General features: G+C 35.0%; 1 protein-coding gene across 3 annotated transcripts in view; it reads left to right on the plus strand.

The window, feature by feature from the left end:
* The first annotated feature begins 3642 nt into the window (after positions 1–3642).
* Positions 3643–14245, plus strand: part of LOC110730261 — a 50030-nt gene continuing 39427 nt past the window's right edge. For all 3 annotated transcript variants that reach the window (XM_021910048.1, XM_021910050.1, XM_021910049.1), the window contains exons 1-15: positions 3643–4002; positions 6169–6272; positions 8813–8947; positions 9037–9090; positions 9437–9531; positions 9605–9722; positions 9881–9982; positions 10068–10256; positions 10337–10497; positions 11438–11608; positions 12386–12472; positions 12875–13193; positions 13276–13380; positions 13468–13560; positions 14100–14167. In XM_021910048.1, coding sequence (XP_021765740.1) covers positions 3906–4002; positions 6169–6272; positions 8813–8947; positions 9037–9090; positions 9437–9531; positions 9605–9722; positions 9881–9982; positions 10068–10256; positions 10337–10497; positions 11438–11608; positions 12386–12472; positions 12875–13193; positions 13276–13380; positions 13468–13560; positions 14100–14167 — 1898 coding nt within the window. In that variant the 5' untranslated portion in view covers positions 3643–3905. The remainder of the gene's footprint in view (positions 4003–6168; positions 6273–8812; positions 8948–9036; positions 9091–9436; positions 9532–9604; positions 9723–9880; positions 9983–10067; positions 10257–10336; positions 10498–11437; positions 11609–12385; positions 12473–12874; positions 13194–13275; positions 13381–13467; positions 13561–14099; positions 14168–14245) is intronic.

Here is a 14245-nt window from a genome sequence, read left to right on the forward strand (position 1 = left end):
GGGATGAATTGAACATAATTCGAGTGTTAATCATACATTAGCGTACGCCGTCCATATATACACTCAAAAACAGGGTGCAGTACATAATTACTCCGTATCAACGGTGCCTTGATGTGAATGATTTTCTTGTCTTAGAATCATAGTGTCAGTCCTAATTCCCCCAAAGTTCCACCTTTTTTCAGAGAAAATCTCTCAAACACCTTTGCCACTTTATTAAAAGCCTCAAAATAAAGTAATTAAAACCCATTAAAGCCATCATACTAGTGCTCATTAAGCTTTACTATAATTAAAGTAGTTGTCATGAAAGTTCCAAGGAGAGAGATTCGAGGAGAATCCTTTTTAATTGTCCACTACTAGAGTACAAGACAAGTGTGATGCACAATCTCATTAGAGAATAGCAATGTTTCATTCAAGTTTTTAATTACTACCCTCTTTATTTTTTCATTTTATTTGTGAAATATAAAAAAATCTTGAATTGTAACTAAAATTAACATAAAACTCAAATTTGTACAGAGTAATAAAATTTCAAAATACGAGTAATTATTTGTCAATTTATATTATTTATATATGATTAATACTCCCTCTGTCACTTTATCAAAAGCTTTTGGTTGAGCTGGTCATTTAATATGAAATCAGAGCCAGCGTGACACAAAGGTTACGGGTTCGAATCTCTTCCACCCCTACTTTCAAGTGGAATTAATTCGCACCAGGTATGGGTGGACCTGCATCCATATTTCAAGTCCAAAGGACATTCTGTAAGGGAGAGTGATAGAGTATATAACATATTCCTGGGCCTCAACCACCAACGGAGGAGTACCTAATAATTCTACTGTAGCCTCCTTTAATTTAACATGAAGTGTTTACAGTAATGCTATTTACATAAACATAAGATTAAAATGTAGCCACAAATTAAAATATAAAAGTAGCAACAAGTTCAGTACTCCTAGATCATTATACACTTAAAAAGTTGGTTAAAAATGAAAGGTGAAATGAAAAGCAAAAGAAAAGGAGGAAACCTTTTAATTTAGAAAAATGATACTTGTAGATTGGCCATTTTAATACTATGAAGTATTGAAGTATTAATAAGTGTGGGGATTGAGCTGGAACAAGCTCAGCTGTGGGGGCCACTTAACGTTAATGGTTGTCTACAATAAGAGGGATGTCAATTATATGTGGTCATGTGGGACGTAGTTATGTCTATATCATGAGGTGTTTCTATGATCAATGACCATGACTCACCCTTTTGGTAAATCCATCAACAAACAAAGGGACAACAACCTTGCTTGGAAGGTTTCTTGATCAATGCCCATCAAAATTTAATTCAAATGAAGGAACATTGGAGTAATTTCTGTATATGGGCAAGCCTCCATTAAGGCAGTGAAAGTGGTCTTGTTATTCAATTGTTTTGTTGTGCACGATACAATGGACGTGGGAGAGAATTTGAAGAGAGGGACTCAGGGATGGGAGAGGTTGGGATTGTTTCACGTACTCACGCTATGGCACACATGAGTATGTGAAACTTTTTATCGCTTACGTGTTAAATACGGGTCTGGGCCACATTCGCAAATCAAGAGAGAGTGCTTCTTCACTTCCCCTCACATGGACCAACTCTTGGTCCAATAAACTTTAGCCATTTAAGGTCCCATACTGTGGGCCTAACTCTGATACCATGTTAAATACGGGTTTGGGTTGCACCCGTCACAAGAGAGTGCAAGTCCACCACTTTACAAGACCAAGGAGGTTCCACCTCAAAATCATATGGCAATAAGGGGAGTAGCCCCTTAGCCTTATATTGTGCTGATAACTCTTGAATTCTTTCAACGTGGGATTTCATTACCACTATACTCCCCCCTTTTTAGTGAATTAGTGTGGGACAAGAGAATGCTCACATGTGGGTTGTTCCTGAGCTCAACAATACGACTGGCTGGTAATTTTTTGTATTATACACCAGTGTGCAATTAATAGAGTATAAAAGTCATTCATTTAGTGGTAAGATTAGATTATTAAATGGAATTTAAAACTAACTGGCAACGTTTAATAAGATAACTAGTGTTTTACTCCGTAGATAAGATTATTAAAGAGGATTGCATTATCACTTAAATTTTATGGGTATTTGGTTAGGAGGATAGGGATAGTAAAAAATTATCTAATTTACGGATTTATGACATGTTATCTTGTAAGTTGTAACATATTTCTTTTGTCCCACTAAAATTGCAATAGAACAAAGTTGATGAAAACTAACTATGTTAACGAGGAGTACTTGTTTTTTTATTGGTACTTCATACAGTATTTGATCGTCAAAGTCATACTCAAATAGCGAAAAGTGAAACATAATTTTGAATCATGTAGTTTGATCACAATCTTGGGTCATATCGTATAATTCGAAAAACTGTGTACATATATACTCCGTATTAATTTTGAAGAGACTGTAAAACTGTGTACATTGTACAATGGACTATGGCCTTTACGGGGGTTTGAGGCTGAAGCCATCTAAATAATTGACGGGCCCCATTTTAAGAAATAATGTTGGGACTACTTTAAAAATTAGATGGACTGTTACTGTTAGTTCATTATTTAGCCATTTTACTGAAAGTCGATTTTAGTGGTCCTTGCCATTTGCTCTAGAGTCTAGACATACTTCTTATGTCCTTATTCTTTTGAAAAAGAGAGTATATCAGAATTATTAGAATATGACTATTCATAAGTCATTCTAAATTTCTAACTACCATTTAATCCAAACTATATACTAAGTATGTTGTTACTTTACTCTTTATGTTATTCATATAATTCCTTACATTTGTGATTAACTTGCTGGAAGAATTAAGCTTTTGGATTAAAGATGTTTGGGTCAAAGTTATTCACAAGCACACCTTGTGAAGGCTCCAAACTAGCCCAATTTCCTTATTGACAAAGTGAGTGTCTAATACATGACCCATGGAAGGCTTTTGCCACGAGCTTGGTTAAGCTAATTTGCTTGAGAAAAAGTTCTTATAAATATGAGAGATTGATATATTAATTAAAGCTAAACTTATATAAAAAACCACGCTACTAGCTGGCTATCAATCGGGACACAAACTAGCTACAATGAAGGATAACTTGAAATCCTATATTGCATGACAAACTATTACGGAGTATGTTAATTAGCTCATTATTGGAAATGCGCTAAGGCAGATTTATTTGCATTTATTGTAGTTGCACACAACTTGCCATCTCATCATCCATTTCCGTACACGTCATCTGCCATATATATTGCGACAAATATATACAAAGTATATTTTTTCTCATGTCTTAACAAATTTCTCTAATATTAATATGTATGGACCGTTCAATTTACTCATATGTGGGCTTGTGGATTAATCCATTCAAACAACTAAAAGGGCAACTCGGCCCAGCCCATAAAAATCAGCCCACCACCCCACAACTTCACAAACCAGAAGCACGTGCCATTCATAATTTTTTATGATAAACACGTGCCATTCTTAAATGCATAGTACACTTAGCAGATTTACCCCGTCTTTACCTCCAAAAAATGCGCCACGTGTCAACTGCCACTGCCTTGCAGGTGAAAACTCTTACTCGTACTATATTTTTTTTTTTTAAAAACTCTTACTCGTACTATATTCCTCTTCTTCTCTCTGAAATATCTTTCTTTAAATAGGAAAAAAGCAAATCATCTTTATTTTTTTCTCTATTTCTATCTCTAGAAACTGTCAGACTTGTCCTCTAATCCTCGAATCTCTCTCCATTTTCTCTCTCCTCCTCCTAGATTTTTGGCGGTTTCATCATTTCTGCACTCTAGGTGTTCGACGAATTGCTTCAATGAAACTAATCCAATTTTTATTTCTATGATTTTTGTTTGTTTTTTTGGATGAGATTTGATTGCAGTTTGATCGTCGAAGAAGAAGATGTTAGAGGATCAAGTAGCGTATTTGCTGCAGAGGTATTTAGGCAATTATGTTAGAGGTCTTAATAAAGACGCTCTCAAAATCAGCGTCTGGCAAGGTAATCATCAATTTGTTCCTATTTTTGTGAATTTTTTGATCAAATTTGCGTTACTTGTTGCTTAATTTTAGTATATACTATGAATGTTAATTGAATTTTGTGGTATAGAAATATAGAATAAATGAATTTGTATTTTGACTGTTAAATTGAACTTAGTAGTTTACCTGATGCCGGACATTGTATAAGACATCTATTAGTGTAACGAGGATAATAAATTTATAATTAGATTACAGTGTGGAGGACTGGTTAGTGGTGGTAGTCGACTAGTCGCGTCGGCTGGAATTTCCGTTAGGCTAGTGGCGGATTCAAGAATTTTAATACATTTTGTCTGAAATGTGGTTAGATAAACCTTAAATCATTCTTAAGTTAAAGCTGTTATTACACGGATAGTAGTAGTACGGATTATCTCCAGGCTTTCAGTGTGGAGGTAGTGGTATAGCCAGTCTATCTGTTAAGATTTTAGACCAGTGACGGATTTAGGATCTTCAATGCAGTGTCTGAAGTGCGGTTAAATAAACATTAGCCATACTTATTATGGGGTGTATAGTGTATGGCTTACCTACTATAGTAGCAATAGAAACTATGATTGTGAGACTAAGCAAATGTATGAACCATATATTTGAACTTTTAAGTATATATACTGAAGTCAGCCATTTTACAAAATTTATGTTATGCTTAGTATCATGTAAACATGAATAAGTCTTTGCTCCTTGTGCTGGGGGGACATTACTGGATTTTGAATGACTTAAGGGTAGAAATCAATCGGGCACTAGCATGAGATTATGGTATTTTATTAATTTTCGGTCAGTGTTCTAAGGCAAAACTGGAAATGGATGGTCGAATGGATACATTGTATTGGAATTGGCTGATTCATCAAGGTCAACCTTGAACAATAATAACACACTATCTTTGCATTGTACGTAGAAATATTACCTCCGTTTCATATTATTTGTTACGATTTGACATAAAGTAAAGAGGAAAAATGTCTATTCGTTGCAAATAGTATGAAACGGAGGTAGTATTTATGTTTGAAATTAGAAGTCTTGGAGAGTTAACAAGGGGCCTTATGCTCAATTTAGTGATGGAACTAATGAGCTATGGTCATTTGAAGTTGGGTTGTGCTGCAGCATATTAGGGCTTCCGCATCATATTAAAATTTTCTTTCTGCTACATAACTTTAGGAAATATCTTATTAAAACTAGTACAAAGTAATCTTTTTGGAAGGGAACTTATAATGTTTTGCTTAGTCAGGATTGGAATAGGTACTTGCAAATAGATCTCCAAATGACTTTCTTTTTATACTTTGAAACAGTATTTGTTACTCTTTCATTAAAGAAGTTTGAACATCATTTTTTCACCCAAATGATTATTATTTATGATTTTTATTAGCTTATTCTAAAAGAAATTGTTCATAATATTATGCAAAATGATAACTATTTAGCTGGAAGAGATCACGAATAACTACTCTTAATTGAAATTACACCTCAATAGAACTATTTCTTTGTTTCTAATGTTATTCAAAGAGCCAAAAGTATTTGTTAATAATATATCTATGAATTCTTAGCCTTTTGAAACCAATTTTCATTTCTCTTTTAGAAAATTCTCCATCAATTTTCACTACATTGGCTAATGATTTAACTTAATTTTACTCTCTTTATCTCATTCTTCCAGCAGCGTGCTCTGCTACACATCCATGAACTTATACCTGTTCTTTTTTCCCCCTTTCCTTTTCAAGGTTTTAGATCTGATATAATTCGTATAATTAGGATTTTTTAGCCTATAGGGAAATAGGCTTCCGCTCTATGCATGTGTATTCAGAATAGAGATAACTGTCTTATATGATACATCAAGCCTTGAAACTTGTGAGTTTGACTCTGAAGATCACCATATCCTTTCCTTGCTCTCTTCTTGCATAGTGGGTTTCTTTCAGACTATCTGATTCACATGGTGTTAATCACTGATGACCCCTATTTTAGGCTCTTTCTTATCCTATGTTATTGAGGTTGCTTTTTATTTTGTGATTGGTTTGTGCTAGGTATCATAAGCTCAGTATTTGTTTTCTTTGGCGAATTCTTAGATATACACTGTTTATTTGCATGGATTTTATTTAGTTATGCTACATGAATTTATGTCAGTTTCTGATAGTAATTTGGTACTTGTGAACAGGTAATGTTGTGCTAACTAACATGCAACTAAAGCCCGAGGCATTAAATGCATTAAAACTGCCCATCAAAGTTAAAGCAGGATTCCTTGGATCTGTCACACTCAAGGTTGGTTATATTTCTATGCCATAATTTTAGGGGGAAACGCTCTTCACTTTCTCCATGTAAATTTGAAACTGGCCTTTAAAGCTGTATGCTAGAAGTCTAGGACCGGGAAAAATGAAAATTATAATAAATTTTAGATGGTAAGGTTTAATGGAATACATTTTAATAATATTGCTCTTGTTGAAAATGTTTTTATTTTTATTTTTTTTGACAAGTGTATATGTAAGAGAGAAGGTGGTTCTTGTGGTGGAGAGAGACAAAGAGAGAAGGTGACTATGTTGCATAGACTCGAATTTGGGTGTCGTGTTTGACACTCCAGATTTTATAAAATTTCATATAAGGCCACTATATATTTGAGTGTTGTATCGTGTCGAAGTGTTGGAGGATTCGACACTGGACACTCGGCGTACAATAGGGTGTCGGAGTAACATAGGGTGGTGGGTTGGTGAGGCTAGGGTGACCAGGGATAGTGGTTAGAGGTGTCGGTGATTAGGGGGGGGGTTGGGAGGGCTGGTTTGGGCAGGTGACATGTGGGTGGTGAAAAAGGAAGAGATGGCTGGAGAAATAAGCTAAATTAAAACTCGACATTGTTACCATTTAAACTGGTTACAACGGGTTAGGGATCATGTTGGGAAGAACCCCTCAAGGTTGGCCCATTGTAGGATTATTTAATAGATAGATAGATGGACTATTTATAGCGTACAGGTTAAAGTAAGTTGGGACAGTTAAAATCAAATTTTTTTTTTTATGCATTCTTAAACTATGTATCTAACTATCTACATTAACTAATTGAAAAAGATTGGAGGTAGTAATTAAAGTGAATTTTTAATTTATGTGAATAACATAATGAAGCAAATAAACACTGCCTCATTAGTTGCTTTGTGTAAAATAAAACACCGCATAATGACTATAATGTCATAACTGACTTTTTTGTAACAATTCTAAGCATGACACCAAATTACAATTGTTTTCTTGTATGCACAACTCCTAATTGATGCTCACAAGGTCTCAATTCCTCAATTGTGTGTTTTGACATCCATGGATTGAGGCCCATTTAATTGTATAATAATATGCTTATGTCTGCAAATGCTACTCTAATTTGCGTCATAATCCAAGCTAACATATTTATTAAAAGGTAATCTTTTTGAATTAATTATTCACTCCCATATCAGACTAACTTGGGAGCAGGGTCTTTTCACGTATAGTCGTATATAGGGGGATGACAGGGAGTCATGATCAATATGAAGATAGGAAGAGAATTAAGAAAGAGCAGAAGATGGAAATTGGGTTTCTGGGTGTTAATGTTGGCATCTTCATGATCCATGGCATGTTTCTGGAAGTACACTAATTTTTCTCAACCTCTTTTGATTTTGAGGATTCCCGGTCCTTTAATTTGCCATGCTTTACATTTTCTCTGTGATAGACATGTCTTCTGATATTATCTGGTGCTTCATTTATTTTTATGCAAGAGTAGTTGTTTACATAGTCTGGTATGATAGATTTTATATACTACCTCCGTTTCACATTTTTTGCAACTTTGGAGTTGCGGACTCCTAGGTAAACAATGAGAATTGGAGATTAACAAAAGGAAGGGGCATGTGATTAAGGAAGGAGGGAGAAATTGGGGATAGTTTAATTAATTATTAACCACCCAACATAACACCAGCCACACAGGCCACCAGACGCACCACCACTTCGCATTACCACCCTCACGGACACCGCCCAACACTAATCCTCGGATATTGCCTAACCACTACAAGCCCACTAGCCACCACACCCAAAACCTAAAACCTATCTCGTGGGCTGTACTCACCACACATCCACACAAACCCGAAACCATCTACCCACCCCGTGACCCCTCCTCAACCATGCCACCCAAAACCTAAAATCTAACCCACAACCACCATGTAACGCCCCCACGAACCACACTAACTCTAAACTCTTACCCTAGCCAACCAAAAAATTATCCCACACCCTCTAAAATCACCCATCCACCGACCACTTCTAGCACCACCAACCTCATCGAAATACCCACATCGCCCTAAATTCATTCAATGATGGTGGTTCAACCACAACCATAAACCGTAAACTTTCTGTCATCGTTGTCCATGCATAGAACTCCGCTACGATGGTTTGTCTTTGTGGGAAGAGAGAGAAAGAGGTCAGATTGAAGGATAGAGAAAGAAATTGGGGAATTGAAAAAGAAGAACTTCAAGAAATGGGTTTGAATTATGGAAAGATTTGATGATAGTTGAAAGTTGTTCAATGAATTGAATTGGTTGGTTGGGGGACTTCATTAGATTTGGTGAAAATAATTAGATTAATCGTGTTTGTGAAAATTTTAGTAAGGGTATTTTAGTAATTCCATTTAAAAAATTACTAAAAATGGAAAATTTTGGAAAGTTGCAAAAAATGTGCAGCGGACGGTTTTGGCAAAAGTTGCAAAAAATGTGAAACGGAAGTAGTAGATAGAATGGTTGAGTAAGGATGCTGGTTTAGTTTTTTGTTATTTTAAATTTTCTTATGATGGATCTTAATTTCAGGTTCCTTGGAGTAAGCTTGGCCAAGATCCAGTTATAGTTGAATTAGATGAGATTTTTTTGTTAGCTGAACCTGCCACACATGTTGACGGAGACAGTGAAGATGCTTTACAGGAGGCCAAAAGAAATCGAATACGTGTACGACTTCATTGATCTTCCTTTTGAACTCATGTTTTTGAATATCGAATTAGGAATTTTAAAATTGTTTTTGGTAATTGTTGCAATAGGAGATGGAAATGAAGTTGTTGGAAAGAGCACAACGCTTAAAAACTGATGAAGTGGTATGTCATGATCTTTTTATTGTTTTTTTTGAGCATGTAAATACATTGATGACCACATGAAAGCTCGATCAATTAGGGGGTTGGGACTTGGGATCCCCATACTCTCTAGTCTCCTCCCTGCTTCAGTCTCTTTCATAAATAGACACAGGGGATGACCGGATGAGGTATATATATATATATATATATATATATATATATATATATATATATATATATATATATATATATATATATATATATATATATATGTAATGCATGTATTCTGGTTTGGTTTTCTGGTTTTTGTGATGTAATTTTTGGTCAGCTTAGTGCTGATGACATTCAATGACTCCATTCCTTGTATCAGAATAAATCTTGGTTGGGGTCACTAATTAGCACTATAATCGGAAACCTGAAGCTTTCAATTTCAAATATCCATGTTAGATATGAAGATGGTGAAAGGTATTTGCAACAACTTAAAATACCTGAAATTTCTTGTCAACTATACATTTTTTAATATGTTATTTTTCTTCAGCAATGCTGGCCACCCGTTTGCAGCTGGTGTTACCTTGGACAAACTTTCAGCTTTCACTGTTGATAACAACGGGAATGAAACTTTTGTCACTGGGGGTGCATTGGACAATATCCAGAAGGTTTGTATATTTTCAGTAGCAGAATGTAAAGCCAATTGGATGAGCTAGTCACTTTTAGCCTCATGATATCTTAAGATGATTGTGCACTTGTTTTTGTCCTTAAATTATTACTCATGTTTCTAAGTTCCATTATTGCTTTTCTTTTTGAATACTGTTAGTCTGTGGAACTGGAGCGTTTAGCTTTCTATTTCAATTCTGATATAACTCCATGGCGCCTTGACAAACCATGGGAGGATTTGCTTCCTTCTGAGTGGTCTCAGGTGTGTACTGCAGTACTTGTCCTGTACGTGTTATTTACTCTTATTGCTAGGAATTGTTATTTACTAATACAATGATGATTATCAGGTTTTTAAGTTTGGAACAAAGGATGGAAAAGTGGCTGCTGCTCTTGTAGATAAACATAGTTACATATTGGAACCAATATCTGGAAACGCCAAGTACTTAAAACTGCGGTCATATGATTCTCCTGTTACCGGTCAACCTTTGCAGAAGGCAGCAGTAAATTTGGATGATGTGACAATCTGTTTATCAAAGGTAGATATTTTTGATTAACAAATAATTTTGTTGTGGGTTGATGTGAATGGTGCCAAGGACCTTATGATGCCATACTACAGCATGGTTACAGAGATATGCTGAAGTTAGCCGACAATTTCGCTGCTTTTAATCAGCGTCTGAAGTATGCGCACTATCGCCCAGTTGTCCCAGTGAAATCTGATCCCAGGTCCTGGTGGAACTATGCATACAGTGTTGTATCAGATCAACTGAAGATGGCTAGGTTTGGAAAATCTTCTTACATTTTTTTCTTCTTCTTTTGGGCTTCTTGCTCTTAATTGCAGGAGCAATTTCTCTTTGGGCACGTTCTAACCATGCTTCTCTTTCCTGTCTTGTATCTTTTATCTGTCTTGTGTGTGTGTGTGTGTGTGCACGAAAATCGATGTAAGGATTTTCTTCGTAGATTTTGAAGACTATTGTGGTAAGTTTTAAAATTTTTCTTTCCAGAAATCTAATTGTCCCTTTTGGTGGTTATTTGTTTTCCTTGAGTGGATTGTGGATTTTTTCATAGTTTTTGAGGTATTGCAGCTTGCTATATCGTAGCCTAATAATAAGCTTTGATTTTTTATTATTTAATTTAATTTATCCTCAAAATGGCGTTAGATTGCCCCCCTCCCTTCCCCGGTCCTTTAAGTGCTTAATATGTTTATAACAACAACATATACACAATATGTTAATTATTGAAAGTGAAATGACATGGTTGGATTTGTCTACTTCTAAACACTTTATATTCTTATGCTGTATCTAACTTATTTATTTATTTAAAACCATTTTTAAAATTTTTTAGCCAGGAATTGTTGCCTTTCTCCCCACCTTTTTCTCTTTTTAGTGACAGCTTGTCCCTTCTTGATAGTGTTTTTATTAGATCTGTTTCAATTACCTGACATTATTACTATCCGTCAATCTTTAACATGCCGAATAATGCCGTGCAAGATTCACTACTGTATTATGATGTAGAGTTGAACAGTCATGTGAGTTGCTACTGCAGTGATCTATAGTGGGTTTATCTCCAACTATATTGCTATTTTTTGTGTTTGTTTGCTGTTTGAACTTTTTACTACTATTTTTGAATCCTTGGAGAGACAGGTCAGTTAATGTATATATATGCATGCTTTTTGGATATGTATGTGATGTGCTTTGCGTCTTTTGATTTTTTATTGCAGTGGGAAACTATCTTGGGATCGAGTGCTGAGGTTTGCGAGGTTAAGGAAGAAGTATATATCTTTGTATGCTTCTTTACTGAAATCAAATCCAAGTCAGGCGGTGATTGATGACAGTGAAGAAATTGAAAAATTAGATCTTGAACTTGATATTGATCTCATTGTGCAGTGGAGGTGAGATTTGAAGGTTAAAGTCTATTTTTTTTTTTATATAACTTGTCTGGTGATGATTTAAGCTAAAGTATAACTTGTATTTTCTTCATGATATTTTTTGTCTGTGGATAAGTTATTTTGCATTTATGACACATGTTAAAACTTTAAAAGGCACCAAGGGGGGCTTTATCCACTTACTTATAAGCAAAAGTTGGGCTGATGTAAAAAAATTCTCATGCGCTCATGCTTTCATGCAACATCTAAACAACTTTTAGTAGCTGTGGAAGTTGTCTATCTATTTTTCCTTTTCTTTCTTTCTTTTTTTTTTCTTTTTCTTTTTTTTTTTTTGGACTTCTAGCTGCGTTATGGCTTGTGACTTGCATGTATATCCACAATTGGGTATGCTGGTTAATGGTCATTTGCATTCTAAAGCTTTTGAATATGAAATGATTTTCTATTTGTTGTTAGTAGAGTAGCGATTGTGATAGTGGTTAGTGTTTTTATAGCAAATAGCAATCACAGCAAGTAAGTGTTTTATGCAAAACTATCTTTTCGTGATTTCTAGTGGTCTACAATCAGATTTCTTATGAAATGTTTCTTCAAGTTATCATTAACCTCTAATCACTAATTAATTCACTACATCATTGTAAATTATTACGATGGTATTACTTAGAAGGGTGTTGCATAACTCACCCTATATTTGGTCTGAAAGCAGGACCTACTTATGCTTTTGAAAGTATATATCTGGTTTGTTCTATTGATGTCTAATATTGTGATCAAGATGTTTCTGTTGTCCAGGATGGTTGCTCACAGGTTTGTGGAGCATTCCATAGAGTCAGACCTGAGGAAACAACGAGAAAAGAAGTCATGGTGGTCATTTGGGTGGTAAAATCTTGCTTTCTTTTTCTTATTTTTGTTGAAGCTAAGAGCAACTCCAATGGTTGGGAAAAGGGACTAGCTTGCAAATATTAAAAATCTTAAGCTAGTAGCTACACCATTGTTGCACATCTTGATGATTAGCTTTGGCAAGCAAATTAGCTTTGTAGAGCTAATTAGCTTGGCAAATATTTGTTAGATAAAAAATATTATTAATTTAAAAATAAATTAATTTACAATTAGCTTAAACATTGGAGAAATAAATAGCTTGAATTGTTGTAGCTTAAGAAGATGACGTGGCATGTCAAGCTATTAAATAAATTAGCCAACCATTGTAGTTGCTCTGAGCTCTTTTACTGTGTCGAATGAACCCCAGAGTGGTTGAAGTAGCAGTTAACTCTTTTCTTTTAGGGGTGGCGGTGAGTCATCTCAAGCTGAGACTGAAACCTTACAGTTCACTGATGAGGATTGGGAACGCTTGAATAAAATCATAAGATACAAGGAAAGCGATGTTGGACAAGTTATTGATGTGAAAAAGGATGTTATACATACTGCATTTGAACTCTACATGAGACGTAATGCATCAAAGTTGATTGATGCCGATGGATGTGTTGCTGAATTGTCGTGTGAGAGCCTAAAGTGCTCCGGTAGTCTGTATGCAGAAGCAAAAAATTTTGATCTGAAGTTAGGCTCATATCGTCTGACATCACCACAAGGAATTCTTGCTGAGGTCTAATCCTGACTCTGGTTCATGTGACGTTTATTATTATTTATTTTCATGCTGATGACTGGATGCATTATTTTGTTGCCAGAGTGCTACAGCTCATGATTCTCTAGCCGGCACATTTGTTTACAAGCCTTTTGATGTGGAGGTTGATTGGAGTTTTATTGCTAAAGCTTCTCCCTGTTATGTGACTGTGAGAATGCTTTCCCAAGTAAAATGTTTCTTTTTTTTACACTATAAATGTTGTGCAGCGTTCAGTAACATCAAATTGTCATTACAGTATCTTAAAGACCCCGTCGATCAGATTGTGAAGTTTTTTGAGAGCACCACTGTCAGTCAGACACTAGCTGTAGAGACCGCAGCCGCTGTACAGGTATTCCTGTAGTTCTTTGCACAACTCAGTGGGAAGTCGGGGTCAAACATAGATATTTTTTTTCTAATGTTATTCCTCTTTTCTTATTTAGATGTGCATGTTGTACAGGGTACAAACTACACAACGTTTTAAATTAATGAATTGAGTGACATGGATGATCTAAAATTATAATAAACTCTAAATAATCCTAACTTTTGGGGTTGTATTCTCTTAATAAGCCAATTGCTATATTATTTTTCAGATAGTGTTAGATAATTTCCTAAAATTTAAGTATTAGATTTATTCATATAATTTGAGGGTCAATTACAGAGTGTGATATAAGTTTTTTTGTAGGTGGGATTTATTTAAGTAGATGGTTAAAAGTTTGATTTTTTCATGTTAATTTTGTTCCAGCATATCAGAAGTGGCTTTTAAATCTGGCTAGGTCATGTTTTTGGTCTGTGTTATTTTATTTATAAATTCCAATGCGTGTTTTTGTGATCTCCTGTTATTTTATTCTATATGTTACTGATTGCTGAATCTATTTCTGTTAATCTCAGATGACTATTGATGAAATGAAAAAGACTGCACAAGAGCAAATGTCCAGGGCTTTGAGAAATCAAAGCAGGTATGCTTTGACTGTAAACTTAATATCACATTGCTGGGTTGCTTTTATATCTAGCTTTAGATTAGACTTGGCAAAATT

The sequence above is a fragment of the Chenopodium quinoa genome, unplaced genomic scaffold (assembly GCF_001683475.1).
Source record: "Chenopodium quinoa cultivar QQ74 unplaced genomic scaffold, ASM168347v1, whole genome shotgun sequence".
Classification (NCBI taxonomy): Eukaryota; Viridiplantae; Streptophyta; class Magnoliopsida; order Caryophyllales; family Amaranthaceae; genus Chenopodium; species Chenopodium quinoa.